Source organism: Haemaphysalis longicornis, unplaced genomic scaffold (genome assembly GCF_048455015.1).
Source record: "Haemaphysalis longicornis isolate Haplotype H1 unplaced genomic scaffold, Haemaphysalis longicornis Haplotype H1 scaffold_10, whole genome shotgun sequence".
Lineage (NCBI taxonomy): Eukaryota > Metazoa > Arthropoda > Arachnida > Ixodida > Ixodidae > Haemaphysalis > Haemaphysalis longicornis.
Window position 1 is genome coordinate 104,645,283 of NW_027526204.1, and position 14,477 is coordinate 104,659,759.

The 14,477-nt window shown below is 45.9% G+C and overlaps 1 protein-coding gene and 1 long non-coding RNA gene across 2 annotated transcripts in view; one reads left to right on the top strand and one right to left on the bottom strand.

The window, feature by feature from the left end:
- Positions 1 to 3,737: 3,737 nt before the first annotated feature.
- Positions 3,738 to 6,841, bottom strand: LOC144159022 (uncharacterized). Its single transcript, XM_077690256.1, has one exon. The coding sequence runs from the start codon at positions 6,695 to 6,697 to the stop codon at positions 5,267 to 5,269; it is 1,431 nt and encodes a 476-aa protein (XP_077546382.1). The 5' UTR covers positions 6,698 to 6,841; the 3' UTR covers positions 3,738 to 5,266.
- A 519-nt stretch (positions 6,842 to 7,360) lies between these two features.
- The window catches only part of LOC144159024 (uncharacterized), a 78,764-nt gene continuing 71,647 nt past the window's right edge, over positions 7,361 to 14,477 (top strand). Inside the window, exons 1-2 of the long non-coding RNA XR_013320228.1 lie at positions 7,361 to 7,589; positions 12,575 to 12,713. This is a non-coding gene — a long non-coding RNA (uncharacterized LOC144159024). The remainder of the gene's footprint in view (positions 7,590 to 12,574; positions 12,714 to 14,477) is intronic.

The following is a 14,477-nucleotide window of genomic DNA, read 5'->3' on the forward strand; positions in this document are numbered from 1 at the left end:
CCTTGTGACTTCAATGCAGACGTCACGGGAAAAGATGGCTTGGGGGAGGATCCAAATTTTAACCTAAATTCATTAATTTCTCAATGAATACGACATCGTTTGATGCCATACAAGTGTACTGAGGGTACTGTAAAACACGAAATCTATCGAATAATTAAAGAAACGTATTTTGTCTGCATGACCCCTTTAAAGGGCTTACAGAACGACATGATCAACGCTGTCGTTCACTTTTGAGCGCCCGCTCATGAGCATTTATGCGTGCACGGGTTGGAAGTGGAGGGCCAGGCACGCGCAGCTGAAGGCTTCGTGACCAAACAGCCCAATGTGACCGGTCAGGTGTCCTCGGTGGTGGAGTGGATTGGGTTGGCGTGTTAAACAGTAAGATGCTTACGACACAGGAGGGAAAGGAACAGCTCTACGTTTGTCCGGTCGGATAAAGCTCACGTCTTTCCAAACTTCTACAAGGTTGAAAACTGGGCTAGTTGGTATATAACCATTATGATTAAACAGCGCAAACTAAATGGGACGACGGAGATTGGTACACAACACAAGCACACCTATTCCCAAATTTCATTCAGCTAATTGGCTAGGAAGTATGCTCAGTTGTAACTTAAACAAACGATTTGTTTCGTGCATGCCGGGCGTGCAGCTTCGCAGGTGATCCGTTTTCACAGAGTGAAAGGGCACTAATTTTGTAGCATGAGCTACACTGGCCGAGGTTGAGCAGTTTCGCGTGGCTCCTGGAGAGCCGTGCTGCGCAGGCGCGAGGAGCAGTGACGTTGCACGGCGCACAGAACGTTGCTCGCTCCCCGGCGTCTCTCGCACACCCCACACGCCCAGCGTCATCGCCGACCTCCGTTCCGCGCATGGCAGCCCAGTCCACTTGATGATCATGGAGGGGTAACCGGGTGTGGAACAGATGGCTCGTGCTGCGCCGGAGCCACTTGATAAATATACACGTGTCACATCATGTGTATACCGTGTGTGTGTCATTGAAGCAGCAGTAAGCATACGCATGATAATCAAGTTAATCCTAGACAACCAGGAAAGCTAAGAATAACCAGCTGAACCTTACCTCACGCTACGTATATCCGGGAATAGCCGAGCTAAGCCACTGCTAATTTTTTTGTTCAGTAACTGTTTGCACATTTACAGTAAACACGCTACCAATCATCCGACTATTGTGATTTCACCCTCCGACAGAAACTCAAGCTCTCCTAAGGCTAAGGGAGCGTTTCCATACAAACAGTGATATTATGTACATTGTGCCAGCCAGCTAGATCAGAAGGAAACTTTTCACGAGGCCATTGCCTGCAGCAGCCTCGGCGCTGGGGAAAAGCAGTTTCAATCTGTAATAACAGCAACCTGCGGGCAGGCTTCGGTGTAGGCGCTCAAATGAGCTGAGAGAGCCTGCAGGAGATTGTCAATCGTGACGAAGGTGTCACGGAGCAACTTAGCTGAAAGATCGTGTGGCTCTGGCGTGCTCCTGCCTTCGGGGCTGTTGTATCGTGTTCATTGTTTTCGCTTTCTCTGGGTACTTGCTTTGTACGAAGCATTGTGCGACACTTCCTTTGCAAGCATTTCAATTTTCACCAAACCTCTCTCTTAAGCCGGATACATACTCACACAATAATTTTATCAGGCGTCGGGCACGCAGCATTCAATAACAGTGTTGGGCTCTGAAGTACCTTGCTGGTGGCGTTGAAGCGCTGCAAAACTCGGCCATCGGCGCTGTTTCTAACGTTGCCATTGCCTTCAGCAAAGAATTTTCCTCGTGTTTCATTTCTGCCCGTTCATCACGATCTTCGGGTCGTTCCATCAAGACGGCTTTGATTTCTTTAGAACCTGCCACGAGAACTCTCGAGAACGAGACCCTGAGGCTTGCTTTGGGATTACCGCGGTCTCCTTTTGTTTCAAATGAACCTGGAGTACAGCCCACGCATGAGTAGACGCAGCAAAGAGAACATACAGACGCTGTACCAGCCAGCAAAAACTAACAGAAACTAACAGCTTGCCTGCAAGAATCTACAGCATGCCTCACATTAAAGAACTGCGACCCAACTTCAGGATTATGCACACTGTGCAATGAACAGCCTTTTAGAAACCTTCATTATTGAAATGCAAAATTTCTGTTTCAATAAGGGAAACCAGCAGGAGGCTTAAACTTTTATAAACTTATAATCTGGCCCTGGGAGAAAGGGGCAAAGCAGTGCAGAAACTAAAATTTATAGGTGCTGTTGCATGGCAGTGCGGCATTTTTCGCTGTCCGCTGCAAAGTGTATGACAGCTGCATCTTACCGGTACTCACCTGCGGGGCAGAAACTTGGAGGCTCACTAAGAGGGTTCAAGTTAAATTGAGGACGACTCAGCGGGCAATGGAGCGGAAGATGATAGGTGTAACATTAAGGGACAAGAAGAGAGTGGAGGGGGTCAGGGAACAAACGAGTGTTAACGACGTATTAGTAGAAATTAAGAAGAAATGGGCAGGGCATGTAATGCGAAGGCCAGATAACCGTTGGTCATTAAGGGCAACAGAGTGGATCCCTAGAGAAGGCAAGCGTGGCAGGGTGCGGCAGAAGGTTAGACGGGCAGAGGAAATAAAGAAGTTTGCGGGGATAAATTGGTCACAGTTAGTGCAGGGCCAAGGTAATTGGAGAATAATGGGAGAGGCCTTTGCCCTGCAGTGGGCGTAGATAGGCTGGTGATGATGATGATACTCACTAAAACTTGCAAGATATTGTTACCAAGTAGAATTTCTTTGGGGTGGGTGCATACTGGAAAGCCGATGTCATCTTCTCAAAACTTGTTTTTCTGAACTTCTTTACCCTTCTTGGAGATATTACGAGCCTCATCCTGTCAAAAACGTGGCCATGTGCAACCGGACTTGTTTGGATGTACCATAGTCCAAATTCACAGAGTTTGTTTCAACGAACTATAATCCAACAGCAGCTCAGGAATCTGCCTTCAACTAGTCAGCACTACTCGTTTTCACCACGTCGCTCTTGCCACAACTGCTAAGCTGCCTTATGCCTGCCCCATTTCGCTTTGAGGCTCGACAATCATCGGCTCTGCCTTATGACACACACACTGGGCCTATTTTTGACAACCTTAGAATCCTACCTACACCTCAACGGTTCCAGTTGATTCTCATGGCTCATTATCACACTGATATGAAATGCAACGATCCATATATGCAAGGATCCGAAACCCTTACACCTCTAGATAAAGCATAAACTACACAAAATAAAGACACGCAACAAATACCCGTAACATGTGCTAACTACGACCGCCAAATGGTAGAACACATTCTGCCTTTACATTTAACTCATTAGGACAACAGCATGTTCAAAGCAGCATAAGTGCACATTTGTTTTTTTCTATCTCGTTTTTCTTGCACTGTGTGTGGTTTTTTGACGTTCTAATTGTTGCAATGCTCTTTCTTGGATCAACATAGGCTGCAATAAGATACTGATAGCCGTTTTTGCTCTGCCAATGTACCAGGGTTGCAGGCCTCTGTCAAGTCTAAAAAAAGTACTGCTTGCTCGCACCGTCACATAACTTACTTCTCTGTAAGCATTTGCTGCCACATAAGCTTGAAAGGCTGCCACGTACACAAAGCTGATCATAATAGTTGCACAAAATGATGCGCAGAAGTGTCATATTTTGCACTATTTACGGCAGCCACGGGTAATCCGGGTGGGTGGGGTTAAAGAAGGATAAAACATACCCCATTCAGATCCATGTCAAAAGGGCCAGTGCCCGTTTTGAGTGAAGCTTTATTTTTTTTGCTAGGAAACGTGTCACTTTAACGACGACAAGTGTGACACTAAAGGAAACAAATAGTGATTTCGTGATGAAAACTACCAGCTGAAAAAAAAAGAAATGCACACAGATGCGAGAACAGCAGCAAAAACACGCACAAGAATCACTTTCACCCGTAACAACAACGATGTCAAACAAATATATATCATTTTAACTCGCGCCTTTTCTGCAGAGATTGAGAACTGCTGCTGTGCTACTTCCAGCAGTCAGAAGTGAAATTAAATGCAAAAACAAAATGCAAGCTTTGTAGCCAAAAGAAAAATACACAAGGCAGGTGTGCTAAGTGTTTTCTCAGAGCAAAATGACATTATCTCACTTGATGGACAAAAGCATACACACACACACTTTTTACACAAGCATCACGCTAAAAAAAGAAAATGGTGCCTGGTGTTGTGTGGGAACTACCAGCTGCAAAAAAGAAAAAAAAAGTTGCCGTAAGGTACGATTGAAAATCATTTTCTCGCAGCAAACTGACATTCTCACTTGATGAACACACCCATTCAAAAACTTGCAAAAAAGTGAAAGCAAACAGTGAATGGACTTAATGAAAAAATGCCCAGTTGAGATAGTGGTGGCCATTCGTACCACCACACTAGATGCGTCACTCAAGGAAGTGATGGGCGAAAACGCAGTGTGGAACTCATGCAATTTGCAGCTTTGGGAATGGCTCAGAAACAAACAAAAAGAAAGTGCAAAAGCAAACAACAAAAAGTGTAGCAAATTTTTAAGGTTTACTAACACATAAACATAATATGAAACTTTGTCACATTTAATATTCCATTCTCATACACCCTGGATTACATCTAGGCAATCTTTCACACAAATTGAATGGTGATGATTTGAATAATGCATTTGAAATCACATCTCATGCAGGGCTCTTATGCAACAAATAACAATGCAGTGCCCTGTTAGCTCTCAAACAACGTTCACTGTTTTTTTTCTGTGCACATAATTTGACATTAAGGGCTGACAATCACAACCGCTCTCCAGCTAGCTAATACACAAATCTGCAATGGTCATTCTGCTTTAGATGAACTGCAGAAAGTTTTAGGCCGTTTAGAACTGAACGAGTTCACAGCAAACAATACGAATGCGCAATTTTTTAAACTGTAGATAAAACGTTACGCTTTCTTCTAAAACACATTTTCCCAAAACCCAAGCGCTAGGAAACGACAATAAAAGTGTTTCCTCTTGTACTCCAGCCTCTAGGTGCAAAACTTCTATTTAATGCTTTAAGGAGAAAGAAAAAAAGATAAACTGAATTTAGTACTCAGCAAGTCCTAATTTAGCGTTTATTTTAACAGCCGAATAAACAGCTAGCTGCACATAATTTCGTTACTGGACCAAGTGTGGTGTTCCAAATGCCTTAATCAAACTACAAAAAAAAAAAAGTCGCACGACCATTTTCACAGCTTGACATCTCGCTGTGGACTGAAGGAGCTTCTTATTCCGCAACGAACTGGACTTTGAAGACATTGTTCTTGACGAAGCCAGCCTGAAGCATGTGTTGCACAGTTACGCACTTGTCGATGCCAAAGGCGTCGTCGTTTTCGCCCTGCCTTGGCCGCTTCAGGCTCGTGTTGGCCGCATTCTGCATCTCCTCGACATTCAAGTGGTCGGCCAGCCTAAAAACGATGTTTCGGTTGTGCTGCTTCGAGTGCAGCAGCACGAACGAACAGTTGCGCCTGAAAGGCCAGGCAAGGCTGGCGTCGTTGGGGCCCCTCTGCAGCCTCAGGTAGAGGCCTAGGTACAGCGCCTGGCTGTCTGCCACCCCATTGAACTTGCCTTCGAGCCTGATCCTGTATCCGTTTTCGCCAACGGTCACCACGTCGCTTCTGAACACCACCGAAGGCGTGTTACGGAACTTGCGGAAGGGCTTCACCTCCCAGATGTGCGTGAACCTTGGATTCTGCGCGGCTGAATTCGCCAACGCACTTTCGGCTGGCTCCAAAACCGCCTCCGTTACTTCCTCCTCAGCTTCCGGTTCGCCGTTGGCGACGTTGTTCGGTGGAGGTTCAAGAGTTGCCTGGTCCTGAGACTCTTCGGACGTGGAGCTGTCAGCGGTCGCGACACCGTTGACGACAGGCGTTGGGGCGGCTTCCTCGGGTTCGGGCGTAGAGGGCTGTGCCGGAGGGGGCGGCCGTTCCTGAGTCGTCCGTGTCGTCGTGTTGTCCGCCGTTGTCGTGTCGGGCCGCGAATCCGACGTCGAAACGACTTCGCTGTCGACTCGAGGCGCGGGAGCGTCGACACTGCCGCCTGCGTAGATACTCGACCCGCCAGACCGCAGCATCCTTTCGAGTCCGTTCGTGCGCGTCAGGATAACGTTCTCGAGATTCTCAATCTTGCTCAGTATCGCGGACAGATCTACGTCTGAGCCGACGGCGGTTGGGGCCACGTCGGCCGCCTGCGCGGTCAGGACGTCTGTGCTGCTGCAACCGCCACGCAAGTGGGCCAGAACGTTCAGTCTGGCCACGGGATTTTTGCACGAGCGGCATCGGACTACGTGGTACACGCACTCCGAGTAGTAGTGCTCAATCATTTCGGACACGGGCCCCACGTGGTTGCACCCGGAGGTTTTGTTGAGGCAGTACGACTTACAGCCGGCGACGTACTCTTGAGACGACGAGTCACGGCTCACACGCTCGTCTTCGAAGGTCTGCTGGTCGAAGGGGCACCTGACAGTGGGTGAGTTTTGCGTCAGCTCGCTCATGCAGGCGGGACAGAAGACGTGACCGCACTCCAGGCTGAATATCATGTCGGGCAGGACACTGCACACGCTACAGATTCGGTAGACTGGCATGGGGAGAAGGAACTCGATAGTTTTCCAGTCTATCTTGGGCGAGAAGCCAACGCACGTGTACCGGTGGGCAGCCATTTCAAAGTCAACACAAAGTAGCTACGACGTTAAGCACGCTAACGACGGCTTGACAGGGCGCGAGCTGCTTTTGTTTGAGCTTGGCTGTTTTGGCGTTCGTTAGGATGCGTTCGTAAGTGCGAAACTCAAAGCACTTTGTGACGTCATACCTTGCCTTCGTAGTTCAAAATGTGACCCATTCCGTTTGCATATGTCTTCCTACCAATGTTGTTATTGTTATATTTAAACGCACTAAACGCATTCAGTTACGTTGTCGAAAGCTTACAACCATTCCTGTGCTTTAAACGTAACTGATGCGAGCCTTATATTTGTAAAAAAAGATAAAGTTTTTTACAAAGTAAAATAAAAATTTAGTAATTTTATAAGTGTTTTGCAGCTCCTAGTTTGACGTTTATTTATGCGTTACTAATGTACGCTGGTAGTAAAAATAAACCCTGCACAGGAAGTTTTGTTCTACTTCTTCAAGTAGAAGCACTACTGGGAATGCTATAATACTTGCATCATCGCTGAATATCTTGGTCCCCGATCTCGAGCTCAGAAAGCAACGCTAGGGGTAGGCGTATCTGTGACGGCTCCCTGTTCTGTGGCTATTTGCAGTCAACAGAATCCTATAATCCAGCGGAAGTCAACAACGCAAGATAAGCGCGCCCTGTGGCGCGCCGAAAAGTTTGGTTCACGAGCATGACTTCGCGACTTTGCCTTTCTTCAGCGGCGTTGCCAGTGGCTGCTGCTAGTAAAGTTGGTCGAGTTCACAGCTTCCAGTCGATGCGTAGAAGCAGACGGAAGAATGCGGTTCAGCTGCTTCTGAGCGACGACGGCACTGAACTGTCAAAGATGCACTTGGGGCTTTGTCACGTGTCGGCCATGTCGGCTCTTCCAAAGCGAATGACAGGTCAGTCCTGCCTCCCGCTCTGTGTACGTCCCATGTAAAGTAAAGCGGTCTCCGTTTAACGTACGCTTATTCCAAGGCCACTGCGGCTAAACGCCGGAGCCGTGGATTACAACGCAACATAAGCAACTCGAGGGCAGTGGTGAGCCCTCACTGAAGCGTTCGTTTTTGTTCTTCCACTTTTATTGCTGGCTGGCGTTATCTCATTACGCCGCAGATTGGGCGCGCCATTGGCCAATCCAAACACCTTACTGGTCCCTAGTTGCCCCCCCTCTTGGCGTAGAAAAAAAAGGAGTGTTGGTATCGTAGTTTTATTCGGAACATAATAAGACGAAGTTAAAAGCGCGGCACGTTTTCATTTCCCCTTTTTCGATAGCTCGTGGAGAGTTCGTACATGCACATAAACAAGCCTTCTCCTGCCCTGGATGGCAAGGCTAGCAGATGCCCCTGCGTACGGGCCGTGGTACGGGCTTTCAGCCTTTCTGTCCTACCGTGCGGGCCATCCAGGGAAATTCTTTTCCGCAAAGTAATTATTATTATTATTATTATTAATCTTATTATTAATATAATTATTATTGTTATTATTATTATTTCAAAGGAAAGCCGCAACGACGTTTGAAACTGACCAATCTGGGAGCACATGGCCACCAGCGAGGGAGTAATGAAAACGAAAAAAAAAAAAAGTAAAGAAAAATCTCGGCACATCTCCACTAACGTGAAACACGAGGATGGGCGAAGCATGCAGCTTATAGTTGTACTCAACAGTTGTAAATTTCTCTTGCCATACGGCGTGCGCTGATTTGGCACCGGAGAAGCGCCGGTGGGAGGAGCAATAGTGCACTAGCTGAGGCAGTTTAACCGGATTTAAGCAATTAAATGAGAGGCAGACACTGGCCGCAAGTTGTCTTCTTGTCACATGCCGCAAGATTCTTAGAAGTATGCTTTACAGGAGAAAACCTAGCGTTTAAAATCAATTTCGTTATGGAATTTAACAAATTTCTGTTGTTAATGCAATTAAATCCTGATTCGGAAGCTATCCGTTTGGTCGCAGTCGAATCAAATTAGCATTAATTCCAATAAGACCAAAGTAGTTATCTCCAGGTCTAAAAATAAAGCACTTAACCTGCAAAGTAACAATTTATGAGGATAAAGTTATTGACATTGTACACGAACACAAGATTCTAGGCGTTACATTTTCTGCACATTTAGGTTGGGACACACACATAGTTAACCTTTGTAATAAACGGTCCTCAGTCACCGGAGTATTATCGCGATGCCGGGATTTCCTTCCTGCACAGGTGAAACTGCAAATTTACAACGCGTTATTTGCATCGCATGTTAACTATTGTAGTCTTGTGTGGGCTACGACAAATAAAACAAATGAAATAAAAATTCTGAGGTTGCAAAATAGAATGATTCGAAATATCGCCAGTATTCCGTATTTGGCATCAACACAAAATGCTTTCCCAAAATACAATATTATCAAAGTAAGCCACTTGTACAGGTTTCGTATTTTAGGTGCATTTGTTTCTGCATCAAACGCACTAAAAAGCGTTTTAATATCACTCTCATCCCTAACAGCAAGGGATGCCCATTCACGCACGCGCAGCACAGAACAATGGGTAGTGCCGCGGTTCCACACTAATTATAAATATCAGGCTCTGTACTTCAACATTCCCACCATTCTAAATGAACATAGACATACACATTGCTTTTCCCGCAAACAGTTGCGGCGATACTTCGTAAACTTGTAGTTTCCATCACTGTTACAATCATTGCTGGTGTTTTGTATTTATGTGCTATTGCTGTTGTTTCATGTCTTCCTGTGTATAGAACTGTCTTTTTGTGTTAATTTGTACGAATTGCGAATTTTGAAACCATAATTCTTGTACAACTTTTCGAATTCAGCTTATTGTGAACTATGTACGAAGGATGTACTCTTTCAATTGCTTTCGTTATGAGTGATTTTTTTTTCCTTTCTTGAACCCTGCCAAGTGAGGGTTTCCGGGCCACTGTCAAGCTGTCTTTAGCAGCTTTTAGCCCGGACGACCTTCCAGTTTCTTCTGGAAAAATAAAGATTATCTTATCTTATTATTCCTGTATGTTAAATCATGTTAGTTTATTTTGTACCGGTTATATTCATTATACCCTGGACCATCGTTTGACAATTTGATTTACCGTGACATGAGACGACGACAGCCCGAGCCCCTAAGGTGCTTCGCCCCTAAACGGGTGCCTCGATCAATGCAGATTAGTCCCAGGAAAATGCACTTGCTCCATGGCATTCGTGCGAAAGGAATGGGTGGGTGAGGGAGGGCCTGAAGGTTGAGAATGTTTTGTACGTGAGTTTTCCGGCAGTGAGACTTCTGGAGGGGGGTGCCTGACTACCATTTTTTAGTTCACCCCGGCGGCCGCTAGGAGGACCGGTACTGGGAAAAGATCCATTGTGCAAAAACTGATTTGTGGCACGTGTGTGCACTATGGTCGGATTGGTTACAGTTGGCCGAAAGTGATTAAATACGAGAGGATGTGTGATTGATATCCGAAAACATGGTGGCAAGCCTTTTGTTTCTTTCTGCGGAAGGGAATTAAATGCCTGAGAAAGCCTCGTTGAGGGGATTGGTGATCCTAGTGCGTAGTTGGATATAATTGTGCACGTAGCATTTATTTTTTTAAGGCGAAAAGCCTTCGTAAGTGAGTCGTCGTTGTCGACATCAACGCTAGTGGTACCGAAATAGCCGCTGCTGTAAAAAGAAAATAAATTGGGTTTGGGTGGAATTTTATTACAGGTTGCCAGAGCAGGAGGTAAGTGCTAGCACCACTGCAAAAAAAGAAAAAAAAAAACACATGAAGAGAAAGGAAAGAGACGCAAACATAATGTAGTAACGATGAAGTCTTTGATATACGCTAGGTCTTCATAATCGCCTTCAAACAGTGTAGGCAGACTAAAGTGTCTGAAGAATTTTCTTACTTTCGTTATACGTGCTTCTTACAGTGTCTTACTGATTACCGGGCTAACTGGGTCACGGTGAGTGACTGGTTCCGTGTATCGAACGGCAACAATGTTTTGACAATCCAAGCAGAGAATCTGTCGTTTCGCCAAGGTTATGAAATTCTCAGGGAAGGGTTTGAATGTGACCACCCTGGACAGTGCTGATCTGAACTACAAGAAAGAAGTCTGGCGTCGAATTGGTGTGTACTGGGGTGCATTTGGGAAGCACCGTCGAGGAACGAACGGCAAGGTTACCTCTGTCACCAGCAATTCTATGCAGCCAATGTGTACTCAACCGTGCCAGCATATGAGGCACAGAGCTTGGCAGTCTTGCCAATACTAACCGTCTTGATAGAAAATGTCGGTCTGTGCTATGTTCTTTGGAAGAAGAGTGGTAAGAGTCATGCTTAGGGATAGAAAAACAAGCATCTTGGATTAATGAGAAAACTCGAGCGCAATGTATTCAGCTCAAATTAAGAGGCTTGGGCTCGACGTGTAATGGTGAGAGCTGACAACGAGTAGATCGCCAGGGGGACGGAGTGGCCACCGAGAGGCGCGAATACTGATAATTTGGTGGCGCGATGAGATCAGAAGTCTTGGTGGCAAAGAATGACTGTACGGTGCAAGGCAGCGAGGGTTTTATGAAGGGCTGCAGTGGGGATAAACTGGCGGTGATGGTGTTCAAGCAAACTACGACTTTGTTTTAAATCGAAAAATTTCGTGTTTTATTTCTTGTATTCACTGGCGAAGCGCACATGCAGGCAACCGTGCGAGTGCGCCGTCACCGGCACGTCAGTCTCCGCGGGGTGGCTGTACTTGTCCGTGCAAAGCACATGGCTGTGTTGCACGTTACAAACTCTACCTCACCAAACGCAAAGTGTTGCCTCAAGTCCAATGTGGGTGCGATTAATAACATCTCTCTTGACCCCACCATTGAGAATCTGGTTGAAACTGAGCGGACGACGCACGCCGGTGCCTTTTTTTCTTCGGCGTGCGGGCGCAGTGGCCCAAGACGCGCCATGTCTGCGGCCGTTCCTAGTGTCCAAGAAGAAATTGACTGCTAAACTTTTCAACGAATACCACCTGTAGTGCTTCCAGCACTTGTCTGGCAGCAAACCATGCCGTATTCACTGGGAAATTGAATCAGTTTAGGTTAAAATTTTGATTCTCCCGCCAAATCGCGTGTTTTTGTAATGTCAGCAATGAAGTCAAAAGTGCACGTATTCAAACGAACTTTTCAAACGTTTTCAAACGTATTCAAACGTTTGGCTCTGCAGCCTTGCTTGCCATCATTCCTTCCAGATGGCGCTACCATACTCTGCCACGGACCATTGTCCGCCGTTGCTTTGTTTTTGACCATATTTGCACCTCGTTTGTTTTTGTTACTGTTGAAAGTAATTGTTCCGTGAAACATGGGGTATCCTCGAAGAACAGGGTCACTTAAGACAATGTTGCTTATACCAATCGGCCGGTGTCGTGTAAAACAACTCTAAAGTGCCTTAGTAGGTCTTGATTGTTGGCTAGTTGGTTCATGATGTACGAAACTTATTCCTTCGTAAAGCGGCAGACTGCTGTGCAGCTAAAACAAGCATAGTGCGCATCGGTACTTCTATGTTTACGTGTATTTTCATAACTTTCACTGTTTGCAGCAACATTCTTACTGCTGTAAAACTAATATGCACTACATTGAAGCGCAAATAGCTTGTTGGGCAAGCTAGTAAGCCCTGCCTAATTTGCGTTTGCTTTTGCCCGCCGCAGCCAATCGCACAGCTGTCGCATATGATATCATAGGTTTCATTGTTGGAAATGAGCAAGTCGCACGGCCATTCCCTTTTTTCCTCACTACATAGCTTATTTGAGTGAAGTGTGAGTTAAGTAGTGTCAGCATGACTCTAACGAGGCAGTCTTTCGAATGAACCAAACTTATGTTTTGTCTGCATGGCTCCTTGAAAGTAGAAGCGAACAGTGTACTTACTATCTCCTCGCTTTGCCGCAGCACGTCTTCAATGGTGCAGCCCTTACCGGCGCATCGGCTGTCAGCCCTTCCCCGTGACCTGATCATACAATACGATGCACCTGTCCGGCCCAAGTCCGGCCAAGTTGCGTATACCTCAACGCTGAAAAGGATGTCACAGGTGGGCAGTCTTGTGGGAAAGAGCGTGCATGGTCACCCAGTAGCCCATTTTGTGAAAGGCCGTGTCTAGAGTGCCGTCTGACGGTATTATAAGCACTCCACTACATCGACGTCCACCGGCGTTTTGTGGTAAAATTACCGAGTCTGGCACTACATCGCTCTAGATAACGTAAAGCTAGGCAACCTAACCTAAGGCATAAAGATTATAGTTCAATTTAAAGTTAAAAAAACAACCGACGCAAGATCCAGTTTTTAACCACCGACCTTGAGATCAAGAACCTAAGATGGATCCTCTACACAACAACGACAGACGCTTTGGCCGGTGCTAGCGTAGTCTTAAATATTTGAATGTCGTCGGGCAGTGCTCTAGCGATGCCTGCAGCGATCAGCTACAGTGCCGTCGGACGGCACTCTAGACAGTGCGTTTGTGAAAAAGCGTCGTTTTAGTGGAGGTTGTCTTGTAACTGACATGGCTGCCACTTTAAAGATAAAACACGTGGAATACGATGGATTTCAGCTCGGGTCTCCATCGCAGCGGCCCAGTGCACTACAAGTGCGCTATCTCTGCAGGCTGCCAGCGATGGAACTGAAGTCATTCCTTCCTTTGTGGCACATACCCACCTGGGGGATTGGAGGAGCTGGGAGTGGGTAATGGCTCGACTTTAGAAAACTATGAATCGGGAATGTGAAAGTTGTAGAATAGTGCATGCCGGGTGAAACCTGAACGCGACGGCGCATGCCGCAGAATGGTTGCACACCAGCCACGCAGAACTTTGATTCTAGGGAAGCTGTGGTGGGTGCCAGCCAGCTTGTTGACGCTATTTGCGCTGCAGGATGAAGAAACGAAAGTGGAGAAGACGCAAACACTGTGTAGCAAAGGAGAAGCCGGTTAAGTTAATTCGAGCCAAAAGACAAACGAAAGAAAAGAAAGAGAAGCCAATACGATGTAGCAATAAAGTTAATAAGTATCCCCAGGCTTTCATCTTCAAAGCATGTAAGAAGTGCCCCGAGGAATATTTTTTTCCCCCTACATGTTGTGCGCCCCTGATGTACTTCATGAAATGAACTATTAATTCCAGGAATGGGCGTGCACTGGTTGAAAAAAAAAAATTTGATGGGGTCCAAACAACGGCATGGACAGCTTAGCAGCCACACTTTTTTATTATACCTGCAGAAGGCAGGACATAAGTACTTTGTAAATTTGGCGAGTTTTCCTACCATGCTATTAGCAAACCTTAAATTTATGCACAAAACCAATCCACGTCTCTCGGGTAGAGCCTATGTAGTAAAATACAGTATGGTCAATTTTCCACTCCCCATCCTGTTGTCTTTTTTTTTTTCACCACATTTTTAAAGCAAAAAATGCATTGGAGTGAAAAAATCTAGCTGTACGCTTCTTAGTGGTGTTGTGAAAATGCGGCTTGCCATCAAAATTGTTTGGCTATGAAGAAATTGAGGGACAGTTGGGTGGTGGCCCACACACACGCCATAATCAATTTGGTTAAGTAGGTAGACAATGCTGTTTGTTTCCATAAATGTTCACACGTTATGGCAGAAAATAGGGTAAAAAGTTGCACTCTGCAACTTCGCCAATCCCTACATCCTTCACAGAGTCTGAACGATAGCGGGGTGAAAACAAAAAAAAATGCAATACATGGAGACAACTTGTGGGTGTCAAACAAAGCTCCTGGCACCAAAATACAATATATTCAAGAGTACATTAGATAGCACATCAACCAGTGCACATATAACGTGCACTCACTCA

What these genes read in the sequence shown, in the direction of transcription:
- LOC144159022 (XM_077690256.1), bottom strand. Translation starts at nt 6,697, where the DNA reads ATGGCTGCCCACCGGTACACGTGCGTTGGCTTCTCGCCCAAGATAGAC.